This window comes from Carcharodon carcharias, chromosome 33 (genome assembly GCF_017639515.1).
Source record: "Carcharodon carcharias isolate sCarCar2 chromosome 33, sCarCar2.pri, whole genome shotgun sequence".
Lineage (NCBI taxonomy): Eukaryota > Metazoa > Chordata > Chondrichthyes > Lamniformes > Lamnidae > Carcharodon > Carcharodon carcharias.
The window spans coordinates 9,722,021-9,738,498 of record NC_054499.1 but is presented as its reverse complement, the minus strand read 5'-3'; the positions used below and the strand labels follow the sequence as shown (position 1 = coordinate 9,738,498).

The 16,478-nt window shown below is 48.4% G+C and overlaps 1 protein-coding gene across 1 annotated transcript in view; it reads left to right on the top strand.

Annotated features, from left to right (window-relative positions):
• The window catches only part of LOC121272352 (amine oxidase [flavin-containing] B-like), a 34,499-nt gene extending 21,637 nt beyond the window's left edge, over positions 1–12,862 (top strand). The window contains exons 7-13 of the mRNA XM_041178991.1: positions 3,001–3,153; positions 4,383–4,542; positions 5,571–5,715; positions 8,082–8,139; positions 10,001–10,098; positions 11,595–11,706; positions 12,547–12,862. Coding sequence (XP_041034925.1) covers positions 3,001–3,153; positions 4,383–4,542; positions 5,571–5,715; positions 8,082–8,139; positions 10,001–10,098; positions 11,595–11,706; positions 12,547–12,738 — 918 coding nt within the window. The 3' untranslated portion in view covers positions 12,739–12,862. The remainder of the gene's footprint in view (positions 1–3,000; positions 3,154–4,382; positions 4,543–5,570; positions 5,716–8,081; positions 8,140–10,000; positions 10,099–11,594; positions 11,707–12,546) is intronic.
• The last annotated feature ends 3,616 nt before the right edge of the window (positions 12,863–16,478 follow it).

Sequence of the window (16,478 nt, the reverse complement as noted above, 5' to 3'; positions counted from 1 at the left end):
ATGTGTCCAGAAGCCAGAGTTGAAGGAGCTGGCGAGGCTTGTTCAACGGGGTTTGGGCGACTGAATCTCAAGGCCCTTCAAGCAGCCTGGCTCATTCTTGATTCCAGATCCCTCCATGGCCAAGTTACCCGCCGGATCCCCAAACCCCCCACCTCTGTAACCTCCTCCAGCTCCTACAACTCTCCGAGATCTCTGCGCCCCTCAAACCCTGGCCTCTCGAGCATCCCCCTGATTTCCAACGCTCCACCATTGGCGGCCGCGCCTTCAATCCCTGCTTCCGTTCTGGCAAATCTCCTCTGTGCCGCCTGTCACTGCCTGTCACTATTCCCCATCGATGTATAAAGAAAGGCTTGCATTGCTATAGCACCATTGTCGGCCACTAGGTGTCTCAAAGCGCTTTGCACCCGATTAAATACTTCTTGAAGTGTAGTCCCTGTTGCAATGCAAACATATGAGGCAGGAGTAGGCCACTCGGCCCCTCGAGCCTGCTCTGCCATTCAATAAGATCATGGCCGATCTGATTGTGGCCCCTACTTCCCTGTCTACCTCCCATTCGCTTTGAGTCAGCCTTAAAAATATTCAACAGCCCTGCCTCCACTGCTGATGGTCTCACAATCATCTGAGGGAGGAAAATCTCTCTCATCTCGGTCTTAAATTGGAGACCCCTAATTTTTAAACCACGTCCCCTAGTTCCAGTCGCTCCCACAAGGGGAAACGTCCTCTCAGGATCCATGCTGTCAAGCCCCCGCCCCCTCAGTAAGGGCGGTAACCCGGCAGCCAATTTGTGCACAGCAAGACCCCACGAGCAGCAAGATGATAACTGACCAGATAACCCATTTTAGTGATGTTGGCTGAGAAATAAATATTGGCCAGGACTCCCCATCTTCGAGCAGTGCCTGAGGAGTTTTCCACATGCAAAGGGCAGATTAGACCTTAGCCTGTTTCACCCAAACGATGGCACCTTCAACAATGCAGCACTCCCTCAGTACTGCACTGCAAGTGACAGCCTGGATTCTTGCACTCAGGTCTCTGGAGTGGGACATGAACCCACAACCTTCTGACTCAGAGACAAGCATGCTATTCACTGAGCCACACCTTCAAAGACACCCCTTGTGTTAAATTGAGCGCAGTGACTCTTCACAACATATTACATGTCAAAGCAACTCTGCTAACTTCAGCGTGAACTGTGTTACTGGTTATATCACTCACAGTTCAGTTGACATGACAAGCCCATAGTGCTGCAATGCACTCATGTGTTACCGTTGGAGACAGTGGGAATGTCACTGGGCTGGTAACCCAGAGGTGGAAACTTGCTGGTTCAAATCCCATTGCAGGGACTGGTGGAATATGAATTCAATTAACAAAATGTGGAACTGAAGCTACCATTGATTGCTGTAAAAACCCATCTGGTTCACTAATGTCCATACCTGCAATGGCCTACATGTGACTCCAGACCCACAGCAACATTGTTGACTCTTAACGTCCTTCTGAAATGGTGTGGAGAGCCATGCAGTTCAAGGACAATTAGGGATGGGTAACAAATGCTGGCCTTGCCAGTGATGCTCCTGTTCCATGAATGAATAAGTGTAAATAAAAGAGTCTGGAAGAAGCAGTTGAAAATGATAGGTAGACTAGGTACAAGGACTTCACAGACCTGAAAATGGGTAACTGGAACTTTGTTATTAGTCTGTGTCAAACCAGTTTATGCATTTTAATGCACACAGTTGGCACTGACACTGTGCTCCCCCTAGTGTTCCAGCACAAATAAACTCAGCCGAAGGTATTTGAAAAGGGTCAATAGAGAGAAACTATTTCCTCCGGTTGGGGGAAGTCTAGAATAAGGGGGAAAGAACCAGCCCGTGCTTGCAAAACCCAAAACAAAGGGTATACTGTTAGATGCTATTTCACAACTGGACAGCACTTGCTGGACAACCCTGAATGCTCTCATAGCTCCACTAGCAACCAATTCAAGATAATCAGTCAAGCCCATAACTTGGCTCATTTACACTTGCTGGAGGTGACATACATTCATACGCAGGGACCCATTCTCTGCAAACAGAAGGAATATGTTCAAGCCTTGTGCCTTTTTTGAATTGCCCGATAGCTTGGGGAGCCTATAGTTCTCTCTTGTTTTCTCCATGGTAACCAGCCAGCCAATCAGAGTCAACTTGCCAACACATCAGCACCCTTTTGTCCTGTAGTATAAATTGTTGTGATCGTTTGAAATTTGGCATTCTTGCATTTGTCCTGATGAGTGCAAGATGAAAAGCTTCAGCAATGTGTCTCTCTTTTCAACAATATTCAACCTTAAAAGTAGAGCCATGCTATTCAAGGGCAATGTCACACAAAGGGGAGTGGGAATCTTACCTTCCCCCCCAAAAATCTATTAAAGCTGGGAATCATAGAATGGTTACAGCACAGAAGGAGGCCATTCGGCCCATCGTTCCGGCACTCTGCTTGGGCAATTCAGTTCGCCCCACCATTTCCCTGCAGCTCCGGAGACGTTTTTTTTTCCCTCTTCAGCTATCTATCCAACTCCCTTTCGAAAGCCATGATCGAACAACCAGGGTTGTTCAGCAAGTGCTGTCCAATTGCGAAACAACATTTACCACACCTCCACGGCGCTCTCAGGTGGTGCATTTCCAGATCCAAACCTCTCGCAGCACCAAAAAAAAAAGGGTTTTCCTCACGTTGCCTTTGGCTGTTTGGCCAGTGGCCTTAAATCTGTGCCCTCTGACCCTTGATCTTTCAAACAATGGGATCAATCAAAAGCCTCCAACTTTAGATTCACAGATCCTTGTCAAGTTAGGGGGCTGAAGGGTCACAGAACCAAGGTGGCTTGGCGGAGTCAAGATACAGTTTGTCCAAAATCTCATTGGGTGGCGGAGCAGGTTCGATGGGCTGAATGGCCTTCTTCTGCTCCTCTGTTGCACTCTGACTGGTAAAATGCTTTGGCAGTGACACTTCACCCCCCTCCCAACTCTTCGTTTGAACTTGCAGGAGCGGAAGTTTGTCGGAGGAGCGCAGATGATCAGCGAGCGATTGGCCGAGCGGATTGGGAGGGACAGGGTCCGATTGAAGTCACCGGTGGTCAGAGTGGAACAGGAGGCCGAAGGTGTCACCGTCACCAGCGAGGGGGGCGAGACGTTCAAGGTGAGAAGAGACTGGGGGCTGTTGGAAGGCGGAGAAATCACATCAGCCACCTTCCTGAAACTAACCCCCCACCCCCCAACCCAACCTAACCCACCTCCAGGTCCAACACAGCAAGGCCTGTCTGAGTTCAGGGGGTGGGGAGAGTGTAGGGGAGAGAGTCAGGGGTGTAGGAGGGAATGAAGAAGGATGAGAGCGGAGGGAAGAGATTGGAGGAGGAGGTAAAGGGAGGGGGAGAGAGGAGGGGAAGCAAGGAGGGTGGGATGTGGAGGAGGGGATGGTGGGGGAGAGAAGAATGGGGAAAGAGATTGATAATAGGTGGGAAAGGGCGGAGGGATGGGGAGGAAGTAGGAAGAGTGGTGGAGGGAGAGCGGAGTCCCAAGTAGATTGAGTGGTCTATCTTGGTTCTGCTGCTAGAAGGGACAGGATGGGCAGGGAGCGGAGTGAGGGACTGTTCTACTGGTCCTTCTCATTGCTGCTTTAGAGCTCCTTCAACAAAGGCCTGAGATTCGAACACACACCTACCCTCTCTAAAACACAGCAACACAGGGGTACAAGACAAGATCACTGACAACAGGGGAATGGGAAGCAGCAAAGATTCAGAATCATCCCAACATCTACTAATTTTCTGTGAATTAGAGACTTCAATCATTTTCTTATTTCATCTTGGTGATTTGACATTCAAGACACCAAACCTGAAAGCATCAGGGAGCTGGATTTAACATCAGTCGAGATACAGTCAGTAACACAGAGCGCTGGGGAGAGAGGCTTATTGAGTGACAGTGTGAGGGAGCTGGATTAACATCAGTAGAGATACAGTCAGTAACACAGGGCACTGGGGAGAGGGGTTACTGAGTGACAGTGTGTGGGAGCTGGATTAACATTGGTAGAGATACAGTCAGTAACACTGGGCGCTGGGGGAACGATTATTTGACTTGTTAAAGAGATTACAACAATAATCTAAAAAAAAGTGCTTACTTTCTATATATCGATCTGAGAAGTCATTTTTTCTTAAAAGGGCCTACAAGGTGGGCCCCATCAGCAATCTGCCTCACAGTGAGTGAAGTATCAGGAATTTATTTTGGGAGCTGAGTTTCCGAGGTTTTGCAGATGTGTTGGGTCAACCTAAATTTGTGTTCACGTCCCACTGTGTTTTGTTTCTCTGTCATTGTTTCACCTCTGCACACCCTCCACTCCCCACCCCATCCCCAACCTCCTTCCTGCCCTCCTAGGGGCAATTTGCCATCTCAGCTGTGCCACATGCCATCCTGCAAAGGATCCACTTCCACCCACCGCTGCCCGCCATGAAGGGCCAGCTGATCCAACGGATGCCCATGGGATCGGTCATCAAAACGGTCACCTTTTACGAGAGAGCTTTCTGGAAAGAGAGAGGTAAGCAATCTGGGGAAGCGTGTACAGGTTCGGCCTCCTTAACCTCATTGAAGGGAATACTTGCCTCAGGTAGGCAACCTTCCCCAGCTGAACCCTGGGAAGAGTGGCTGATCTATGAGAAGAGATTGAGCAAAACGGGCCAATACGCTCTGGAGTTTGTAAGAACGAGAAGCGATTTCATTGAAGCAGTTAAAATTTGTCGAGGGCAACGTGAGAGCGTGTTCCCACCGGTCAGACACTCTAAAACGAGGGGTCACAGTCTCAGGATAGAGGGTCAACAGTTTCCAGCTGAGATGAGGGGGAGTTTCTTCACTCAGAGGGTACTGAAGTTCAGAGTTCTCCGCCCCAGTGAGTTCTGGATGCTCCATCGTTGAGTATATTCAAGACTGATAGATTTTTGGTTACTAAGAGAGGTCTTGTGGCTCAGAGGATAGTGTCCCTGCCTCTGAGCCGGGAACTCTGGGATTGAGTCCCACCCCAGGACTTAATGGCCAAAGAAGGCCATAATCTGGCCAAACAGGTTGAGTATCAATTGTAAATCCTCCTGACAGACACCAATGGCAGATGGTAAGAATGGGAGAGATTCCTGGTCAGCCATGGAATGGAAAGTAAGTTGGAGCCTTGACCATTACCATCCATAGCTCCAGACTACAGCGTGCATGTAAAAGTGTATGTTGCCATGCCAACCTGGACTCCGTGAACAAACCGTAACATGGGGGAATCGAGCAAGGAAAGTGGAATCGAGGTAGATCAGTCATGAGTGTACTGAATAGCAGAGCAGGCTCAAAGGGCCGAATGGCCTACTTCTGTCGCTCAGAGCAACAGGGCTGAGCAACCCCATGATTGAACTTTCAACTCCAGCATAGCGTAAGTGATGTCAGAGGTGTTTTCTTCAATATGCTGGGGGGGTTTGGATAATCTGCTCGCTTTCGTTGGTTGGCTTGGGTTGACCTCCTCTGTCCCTCCTTCCTTCATCCTTACTACCTCACCACCCCACCCCCCCCACCCCTCCCCACAACCCCCGACAGGTTTCAGTGGCTGTTCCATGTCTGATACCGGGCCTGTTGACTTCAGCATCGATGACACAAAGCCTGATGGGAGCCACCCAGCCATCATGGGGTTCATCCAGGCGGACACGGCACGGAGAATGAGTCTGGACACCCTCGAGCGCAGGTCAGGTCAAACGCGGTGACCAATAGGGTGATTTTGAAGGGGGCAAAAGGTCGTGGGCAGAAGCCAACAGATGTTGGGATGCTCCATGATGTGGCTGGGAGAGGATAGTTGGCACAACTGCCTATGGGAGCTGGTAGCATAGTGGCTATGTCACTGCACTAGTAAACCAAGAAGACCTGGTCCTCATGAGCTGAAGAAATGAGTTCAAGTCCCACCACTGGGAGGAATAGCAATTCAACTAATTGATAAAGCTGGAATTAAAAGATAAAAGCTGGAGTTAGTAATCATGACCATGTAATGATTGGGTTGTCATAGAAACCCATCTGGTTCACTTATGTCCTTTAGGGAAGGAACTCTGCTGTCCTGACCTATATGTAGAGGTAAGGGTGTCCAAGGCCATACTGCACAAGGGCCAACACAATTGAAAAGAGGCTGTGGGAAGTCTAGATGGAGGAAGGAACATGAGGTTTGAAAAATGCTTAGATAGGAGGAGGAGGGGAAAGCTGAGGGAGGGATGCCATTTCTCAGTTTCTATTACAATCCTGGGAAAATCAGAAGTTTCCAATAGGATCGCAAGTCTTTGGAATTCTCTACCCCCCCCTCCCCCCACCCCCCCACCCCCGGGCTGCGAATGTTCAGACGTTGAGTATATCCAAGGCTGTGATCAAGAGGCCTACTACAGGATTTGAGAGATATGGGGATAATGCAGGCTTGTGGAGTTGGGACAGAAGATCAGTCATCGTCTTAGTGAATGGGTTAGTAGGCCCACAGGGGCTGAATAGCCTCCCCCCAGCTCCTATTTCTTATGAAGGGTGGACATAATGCGAGGAATCCAGGTTTAACACAGGGATGAGGAAGCAAAGGGTTAGTTGGAACTCAGGAGGAACATGTAAGGGAAGTTAAGGGAAACAGTGCTAATAAAAAAAGTGATGACAAAGGGAGAGACGGAGAGATGAGCTGGTGATGGGAATAACTTCAGTGGTGGGCAAGGTTTTAGAAACAATTATTCGGGATAGAATTAGTAGGCACATGGAAAAATATGGGTTGATGAGGAAGGATTTCTAAAGGGGAAATGGTGTTTGACTAACTTGCTGGAGTTTTTTGAAGAGGTAACAGGAAAGATCGAAGAGGGTAATGCTGTTGATGTGGTGTACATGGACTTCCAAAAGGCATTTGATACAGTGCCACACAACAGACTTGTGAGAAAATTGGCTAAAAAATAGGAAGCAGAGAGTAATGGTCAATGGATATTTTTCGGGTTGGAGAAAGGTTTGTAGTTGAGTTCCCCAGGGGTCGGTATTGGGAGTCTTGTTTTTCCTGATATATATCAATGATCTAGATCTTGGTGTGCAGGGGACAATTTCAAAGCGGATCATATGAAGCTTGGGAGTGTTGTGAACGGCGAGGAGGACAATGTGGAACTTCAAGAGGACCTAGACAAGTTGGTGGAGTGGGCAGAGAGGTGGCAGATGAAGTTCAATGAGGAGAAATGTGAGGTGATTCATTCTGGAGGAAGAACATGGATATAAAATAAAGGGTGAAATTTTGAAGGGGGTGCAGGAGCAGAAAGACCTGGGTGTACATGTGCATAGATTGTTGAAGGTGGCAGGACAGGTGGAGAGGGCAGTTAATAGTATCCTGGGCTTTATTAATAGGGGCATAGAGTACAAGAGCAGGGAGGTTAAGCTGAATTTATATAAGACACATGTTCGACCTCAGCTGGAATATTGTGCACAGTTCTGGGCACCACCTCATAGGAAGGATGTGAACACATGGGAGAGAGTGCAGAAGAGGTTTACAAGAATGGTTCCAGGGATGAGAAATAGATTGGAGAGGTTGGGAATGTTCTCCTTGGAGAGAAGGAGGCTAAGAGGAGATTTGAAAGAGATGTTCAAAATCATGAGGGGCTGGACAGAGTAGATGGGGAGAAGCTGTTCCTGCTCGTAAAAGGGTCAAGAACGAGGGGGCGCAGATTTAAAGTGATTTGCAAAAGAAGCAAATGCGAGGTGAGAAAAAACTTTTTCACACAGCGAGTGGTTCGGGTCCGGAATGCGCTGCCTGGAAATGTGATGGAGGCAGGTTCATAGGAGGTATTCAAGAGGGTTTTAGATGATTATTTGAATAGAAACAATGTGCAGGGGAAAAGGCAGGGCAATGGCACTAGGTCATAATACTCATTTGGAGAGCCCAGTGCAGACACGATGGGCTGAATGGCCTCCTTCTGTGGCGTTAAGATTCTGCGATCCTGTGATAACAATGAGTTGGCCAGGAATTTGAGGGGAGCTGTTATCATTTGTGTGGAAGTCTCAATGTTGCATTATTGTCACTGCATCGAGTGCTCATGTCTTCATTCTCTTTATTACTAGGAAAGAATACGTCTGCAAACATTATGCCAAAATCTTTAAGATGAAGGAGTTTTTGGAAGTGAGTGGCACCACCCTGCACCCTCTCCCATCCCCCACCTCACCTCCCAAATTCCCGGAAAGGTGGATCTTAGAGTGGAGCTGAGCTACCAAGAAAAGTCTAGGGGGTTGATGTGTGTTTGCAGCCTGGACTGACTGGTAAAGTGGTGGATGGGGTTGGGGGGTTGGTCGGGGAGCTAGGGGGTGGAGAGGTGAGGGAGTGAAGGAGAGGTGGGGGAGTGAAGGAGAGATGAGGGAGTGAAGGAGAGATGAGGGAGTGAAGGAGAGGTGAGGAAGTGAAGGAGAGATGGGGGAGTGAAGGAGAGGTGGGGGAGTGAAGGAGAGGTGAGGGAGTGAAGGAGAGATGGGGGAGTGAAGGAGAGGTGGGGGAGTGAAGGAGAGATGAGGGAGTGAAGGAGAGATGAGGGAGTGAAGGAGAGGTGGGGGAGTGAAGGAGAGATGAGGGAGTGAAGGAGAGATGAGGGAGTGAAGGAGAGGTGGGGGAGTGAAGGAGAGATGAGGGAGTGAAGGAGAGATGAGGGAGTGAAGGAGAGGTGGGGGAGTGAAGGAGAGGTGGGGGAGTGAAGGAGAGATGAGGGAGTGAAGGAGAGATGAGGGAGTGAAGGAGAGGTGAGGGAGTGAAGGAGAGATGAGGGAGTGAAGGAGAGGTGGGGGAATGAAGGAGAGATGAGGGAGTGAAGGAGAGGTGAGGGAGTGAAGGAGAGATGAGGGAGTGAAGGAGAGGTGAGGGAGTGAAGGAGAGATGAGGGAGTGAAGGAGAGGTGGGGGAATGAAGGAGAGATGAGGGAGTGAAGGAGAGATGAGGGAGTGAAGGAGAGGTGAGGGAGTGAAGGAGAGATGAGGGAGTGAAGGAGAGATGAGAGAGTGAAGGAGAGATGGGGGAGTGAAGGAGAGATGAGGGAGTGAAGGAGAGGTGGGGGAGTGGAGAGATGAGGGAGTGAAGGAGAGATGAGGGAGTGAAGGAGAGGTGAGGGAGTGAAGGAGAGATGAGGGAGTGAAGGACAGGTGGGGGAATGAAGGAGAGATGAGGGAGTGAAGGAGAGATGAGGGAGTGAAGGAGAGATGGGGGAGTGAAGGAGAGATGGGGGAGTGAAGGAGAGATGAGGGAGTGAAGGAGAGATGAGGGAGTGAAGGAGAGGTGGGGGATTGAAGGAGAGGTGGGGGATGGATGATGGCAGAAGGAGGGGGAAGAGAGTGAGAGAAAACAAGCGGGGGAAGGAAATTGGGGTTGAGAAATGGAGATGTCAAGTGGGAGATCGAGAAGGGGAGATGGAGGGGGGAATTGAAAGCGGCAGATGAAGAGGGTGAGGTGGAGAGGGGGAGAAGGAGAGGGGAAGATGGAGGGGGGAGATGGAGAGGGGGAAAGATGAAGATGAGGGAGATGGAGAGGGGAGATATGGAGGGGCAGATGGAGAGGAGGGAGAGAGAGAGAGAGTGGAGGAGAGAGAGTGGGGGAGAGAGAGTGGGGGAGAGAGAGTGGAGGAGGGGACATGCTGAGCAAGGAGGTGAAAAGTTGGGAGATGAAGGAGGTGACCACTAGGGGAAAAAAAAGACTTGATATTGGAGAGTTTTTCCGTGAGCCCGGAGTCTGGGGTCTTGTCTGTTGAGCTGAGTAACAGAGGCTAAACTCTGTGCATTCAGGGCTATCTTGGAAGAGATAAAGCCTGACTAGAGAGAGGTGAACGAGTCTGGGAGGTGGTGGATGTTACATTTGAAGATCAAGAAGCTCTTTCTCCATTGGGTGGCGAGGAGCACCACTGCCCCCACCCACCGCACATTTTCTAAGTGATTTGAAGGTGTCTGTTTGATGGTCCTGTAACTAATTTGGCCTCATTCACTCAAATCTCTCCCTTTCTCTTCAGCCTCAAGACTACGTTGAGATGAATTGGATGGAGGAGACCTACTCTGGGGGATGTTATTCAAGCTCTTTCGGTCCAGGGGTCCTTACATCCTTTGGAGAGTGAGTTCAGCCAAGACAAGACCCAACACCCTGCACTCCCAACCCCCTCATCCCTAAAATGTACTCTTAGCTGAATATATCTAACTGGACAGCACTCACTGACCAATCCTGAGTGCACTAATGGCTACACTAACAACCAATTTGAAATAATCAGTCGAGCTCGTAAAGTGGCTCATTTATACTTGCTAGGAGTGACATACATTCATACACGGGGACCCGTTCTCTGCAAACAAAAAGAATATGTTCAAGTCTTGCATCTTTTTTAAATAACCCAGGAGCTTGGGGGAGCCCATAACTCCCCAATACTCTCTCCATTGCAATTCCTTGGCCAATCAACCAGAAGCCTTTTCTCCTTTAGTATAAATCGCTGCGAGCCTTTGAAATTTGGCACTCTTGCATTTGTCCTGATGAATGCAAGATGAGAATTTTCGACAACAATGTCTCTCTTTTCAGTGATACTCCTGTCTCTTTGAATCATTTTCACTTCCCTTAATCACCAGCTGCTGTAAAGACACCGAATAGAGAATTAGATCAATGCTGAGGCTTGAGAGAGCGTCTGGGGGTGGTGGGGGGGGGGAGGGGGGGGGGGTAGACTTTCCACAGGGGAGGAGTCCGGCCTCCAGGCAGAAGTGAACCCCACTGTGGACAACTGGGAGAAATCCACACCCCTTTGGGCATTCACAATGCCCTGGACCCTCCCCATGTGCGCACTGGATCACAAGCACTAGGAAGTCAATGGTGTGGTAGTAACATCACTAGGCCAGAGGCCCAGAGGCCCAGGCTACTACCCTGGGGACTTGGGTTCAAATCCTCCTCTAGCAGCTAGTGGAACTTGGATTCAATTTTAAAAATCTGGAATCCAAAGATAGTCTCGTAAATGGTGCCCATGAGGATTGTTGTTCAAAAACTCATCCGGTTCACTACTGTTCTTTAGAGAACAAAATCTAACTGTCCTGACCTGGTCTGATCCGAACTACACGTGACTCCAGACCCACAGCAATGTGGCCGAGTCTTAACTCCCCCCGACCACCCCCCCCCCCCCCAAAAGGGCCGAGCAAACCACTCAGTTCAAGGACAGTTTGCGATGGGCACAAACGCTGGCCTTGCCAGTGATTCCCACGATCCCCCATAAAAAGAATTCTAAAAATTCTGGGATTACCCTCCCCCTTTCTCAGGCTGGGAAAGTGGAGAGAGAGACAGAGAGAGAGAGAGGCCAGTCGAAGCCGGAAAACAACTACGCGTTGTATCTAGGAGCGTTATTCATTGAGTCACAGGGGGAGCCACTCACACACACAAAAAAACCATTTCCCATTTTGCTTCAGCATTCAATATTGTATGAACTCATGTCAGGCTTCAATGTTTTCAACCACACTCAGGTCAAGTGAACTGACGCTGCTTAGCTTTTCACTAACTTTTTAGGTTTTTTTATTGCTGCTTGATTCACGCCCAACTCTGTCATTCACCACCCCCCCCCCCCCCACCCCCCAACAAACCAGGGCGCTACGCCAACCTGTCGACAGGATCCATTTTGCTGGGACGGAACTGGCCAATGAGTGGGCTGGGTACATGGATGGCGCGGTGCAAGCGGGTGAGAGGGCAGCTCGTGAGGTGAGTGGGAGCTCTTCCGGGTTATGATGGGTGTAAAGGGTCTTTGGGGGGTGGGGGTGGGTGGGGGGGTCAGTGAGGGGTGGCTGGGGTGCAATTGGGAAGGTGGATGTGATTGTCCGATCACTGATGGTTTGAGATGGTGAGTGATCGTCCAACCCCCGACGGGATTGGGGTGAGGTGTGACTGTCCAATCACTGATGGCTTGAGATGGTGAGCGATCGTCCAACCCCCGACGGGATTGGGGTGATGTGTGACTGTCCAATCACTGATGGCTTGAGATGGTGAGCGATCGTCCAATCCCCAGCGGACATCGCTGACTAAGCCAGCATTTATTGCCCACCCCTAATTGCTGTTGATTTGTTGGCAGCCCGGAAGGTGCTGCCTGAAAGGGCGGTGGGATGAGATTCAATAGGCGCTTTCAAAAGGGGAACTCGATAAGGGAAAAATTTGCAGGGGGGAGTGGGGGAAGAGCAGAGGTCAACGGGACTGTTGTTTCGAAATTTAGTTAATAAAGCTGGAACTGAGAGATAGTGGTGGTGACCACGGCAACCGTTACCAATGGTTAAAAAGAACCCAACTGGTTCAATAATGCCCTTCAGGGAGGGAAATCAGCCGACCTTACCCGGTCTGGCCTACATGTGGGCCCCAGACCCACAGCGATGCTCTATAACTGCCCCTCTGAAATGGCTGAGCAAGCCACTCAGTTCAAGGGCAATTAGGGATGGGCAACAAGTGCTGGCCTTGCCAGTGATGCCCTACCCTGAACTAAAAGACTCTTCCAATCGCTTGGACGAATCCCCCACAAAGACGGAACATTGGCTTTGCGTTTCTTTTCGACAGGTGTTACACAAACTTGGAAAGACCGGGCCGGCCGAGGGCCTTCAGCCTGAACTGCCGCCGGCCAACGCCTCGCTCGCCCCGGCGGAGACCTCCTGGCTCTTGGGCGCCTTGCCCTCCGTCGACACCCTCCTCCGTTTCGGCGGGATCGCCCTTGCTGCCGGCTTGGCCTGGTTGTTCCAGTCAAAGCTCTGAGGAAGAATCGCGTTGGGACTCGAAACATCTGGCTCTGTCCCTTCCCGCTAAGCACGCCCAGCATTTTCTGCTCTTATCTGAAAGTGCTGAAGATGTGGGCATTGGCACTATCGGGGTTTGGTTGTGGTGGGTGGGGGGTGGGGGGGGGGGGGGTGCGGGGGGTGGGGGGGAGGGTTGTGGAAGGTACTAGAAGATTTTGGCACAGGAGCTATGCGGTTGGAAACAGAAGTCGGCTCTGATCAAGAGCTCCATAATTTAAGACCATAAGACATAGGAGCAGAAATTAGGCCATTCAGCCCATCGAGTCTGCTCCACCATTCAATCGTGGCTGATAAGTTTCTCAACCCCATTCTCCCGCCTTCTCCCCGTAACCTTTGATCCCCTTACCAATCAAGAACCTATCTATCTCCGTCTTAAACACACTCAATGACCTGGCCTCCACAGCTTCTGTGGCAATGAATTCCATAGATTCACCACTCTCTGGCTAAAGAAGTTTCTCCTCATCTCTGTTCTGTTGTGTGTAAAATTTATCAATTTTAATTCAGCCAAAGTTAGGCAGTTCTACTTTTGACAAGCATAAAAATCAACCAAAATTTAATTTTCCAATCGTTTGGGACACTGGTGCTTTTAATCAGTTTTGATGAGGCAAGAGAGTGTAGAATGAGCGATGGCCATTCTGCCCATCGTGTCCATTCTTCATTAACTGATCATCTGTAATCTACTGTCATGAAGAGATAGTAATGCCTATAATGTTAATGGAAATTATTTTTAAAATGGAATTGTGGTGGTGCCTATGTGTTTGACTGTGTGTGTCTCAATTGGATTAAAGCCAGCCAGTCTGGGTGCTTTGATGTATAATAGTTTTGAGATGTTAATTGGGCAAACAGTAAGGAAGATAGAAGGTAAAGTGTAAATGTGCATTTGCATAAAGCATTCAAGGGTGCGAGCAAAATCTTGCACCTAGCTAGAAGACACCAAGAAATGTGTTTATATTACTAATAAAATTGGTGGAATGAAAGGATATTATTGTTAGAAGATATAACTTAAAAACCTAATAATACAATGGAAAATTGACATTCAAAGGAAAAGCTAGTTGTATACAGAAAAGAATTTGTGTGTGTAAGGGAGAGGCATTTAGGATCTAAGCTGCCTGTAAGCCCCACAACTGTGTCTGGAAAAGAAACAAGTTGCAAGGAACCACATTTCAAATTTTTACATTGTAAAGTCAAATGTGCTTTGCCTGGTGTCTGTTTAAAGTCTATGGGTTATAGTTGCCTTGGTGAAGGTTTATCTGGGAGTGATTAATTTGGGGATTTGTTTAAAAGTTATTATGGTAGTAATTTGTAGACATGTGTATGTGTTTAATTTGTTGTTAAATTAATAAATGTTTAAATTAGTTTTATACAAAAAAACCTCGAGGCTCAGTGGTCTTATTCCTGAATTCAGCGCTGCATCTCAAACATACCAATTGAAAATATAGGTTATGACAGTTGTTCAAGTTTCCCTCTGGGATTTAAACAACTCAGCCTTTACCAACTGCTGTGTCATAACACCTACCCAATCATGAACTCCACTGAGTCTGCCAAGTTTTTGCATAATGTCGCTATACCAAGGCTGCACTGTTGGAAGTACCCCTTGACCTCTAGTGTGGACGTAACATATCCTACAGCTACCATTTCAAAGGAGAGCTGGGGGAGATGCTCTTTTCCTGTTGTCTGAAGGCAATATTTATCCCTCAATCAAAATATCACAAAAGCAGATTATCTGGTCTTTATCACATCACTGTTTGTGGGAGCATGCTGTGCACAAATTGGCTGTTGTGTTTCCAACATTACAACAGGGAGGATACTTCAAAAAGTATTTCATTGGCTGTGAGGCACTTTGAGATGTAAAGGCACTATAAAAATGCATGTTGTTCTTTCTCTCGATAATTTGACCATTTTTGCCGATACCAGTCCAGACTCTCAGTCTCACTGCTAAATGGATCTTCTCAAGACGGCCTGAAGGGAACTTTGTTGAAAGTCATATATAACTTGTGCACTTGGCCCATAGCTTCTATCCTGCACCCCACAGCCCCTCACACTCTATTCCCTAAAGGATTATCATTGCCCCAGTTCATGCACTCATCCTTCTTGTCACTTTAGAACCTCCTCCTAAGGGTAAACTTCCTTTACAATAAGGGCATTAAAGTTGCAAGGTTCTGCTGATCTCACGCCTCACTATTAGGGAACATAGATATAGATGGAGACCATTCAGCCCATCCTGCCTGTGCCTGCTCTTTGAAAGAGCTATCCAATTAGCCCCACCGCCCTGCTTTTCCCACACAGCCCTGCTCATTTTTCTTTTTCAGGTATTTATCTGATTCCCTTTTGAAAGTTCTTATTGAATCTCCTTCCATCACCCTTTCAGGAAGCACCTTCTAGGCTGTCTAAAGTGAGCTTTACTCTGTATCTAACCCCGTGCTGTACCTGTCCTGGGAGTGTTTGATGGGGACACTGTAGAGGGAGCTTTACTCTGTATCTAACCCTGCGCTGTACCTGTCCTGGGAGTGTTTGATGGGGACAGTGTAGAGGGAGCTTTACTCTGTATCTAACCCCAGTCTGGTCTGGGAGTGTTGACACTATCTCTGATTCCATGCTGTTTTGACTGCCCTTGCCAACTCAGCTTTACACATTGATATTTAACGAAACATTAAGTATACAACCAATTTAATGAAACAAGTACAAGTTGCCTTTAATTGTGCAGAATTTATGTTTGCAAAAGGTCAAAGGATAAGAGAGAGAGATAAAACCAAAGTTTGTGCACTTATATTGTTTTCCTTAGTAACCAAGGTGAAAGGTCAGAGGGCGGCACGCTACCAGGGATAATGTCAAGGCAAACATGGAGGTGATGATCAGATGTCACAAAGCTTGTTTTTGCAAAACCCAGAGCTTGAAAGAGGGAGGGACGACACTGGGAAACATGGTTGTCCAGTTTTTAAAAGAAGCTGGGAGATGGTCAAGTCGATCCAGACGATTAACATGTCCATCAACAGCTGGAAGATTATTAAGGAAATGTATTCTTTACCTCTGCACTTCCCGCTAGTGTGATTCATGTTCATCTGTTTAGGAGAGTGAATCAGGAATCTTTCATTGTCGGAGAATTTTGTGTTTGAAGCTACAAGGAAGCTAGATAGATGGTGGCCAAGGAGTCAGAGTTGCTTTGGCAACATTCAGTATAACATACTTGATGTAGTCTGGAGCTATGATAAAGGCTCCAATTTTCTTTTAAACACAGGAATCTTCTCCCACTCGCTATTGGAGGATATCAGGTTGATACTCGATCTGTTTGGCCATGTTATGAACTCACCTTTCTTTGGTCATCAAGTCCTGAGGTGGGACGTGAACCTGGAGCTTCAAGCTCAAGGTCAGGGACACTACCCACTGCTCCACAAGACCTCAGCCAGAAGAGGGCCCCATTCCCATTGGGTTGAAGGGTCCAAAGCTGTGCTAAGGCAACTCGAGGGTAAACGCTTTCACCCACAGAATGTTGGTTGCCGGGGGTGGGGGGTTCGGGGGGTTGGGGGTGTGCTGGAACTCACTGGCGGAGAAAGTGGTCACGACAGAAACCCTCACCACGTATTCAAAGACAATTGGATAGTCATTGGAAGGTGAGGGCCCAACAGCTGCAAAGTGGGGTTAACTGGGGATGGCTACTTGCTGGCCAGTAGCGATGGGCTGAATGGCACTCTCCCATACTGT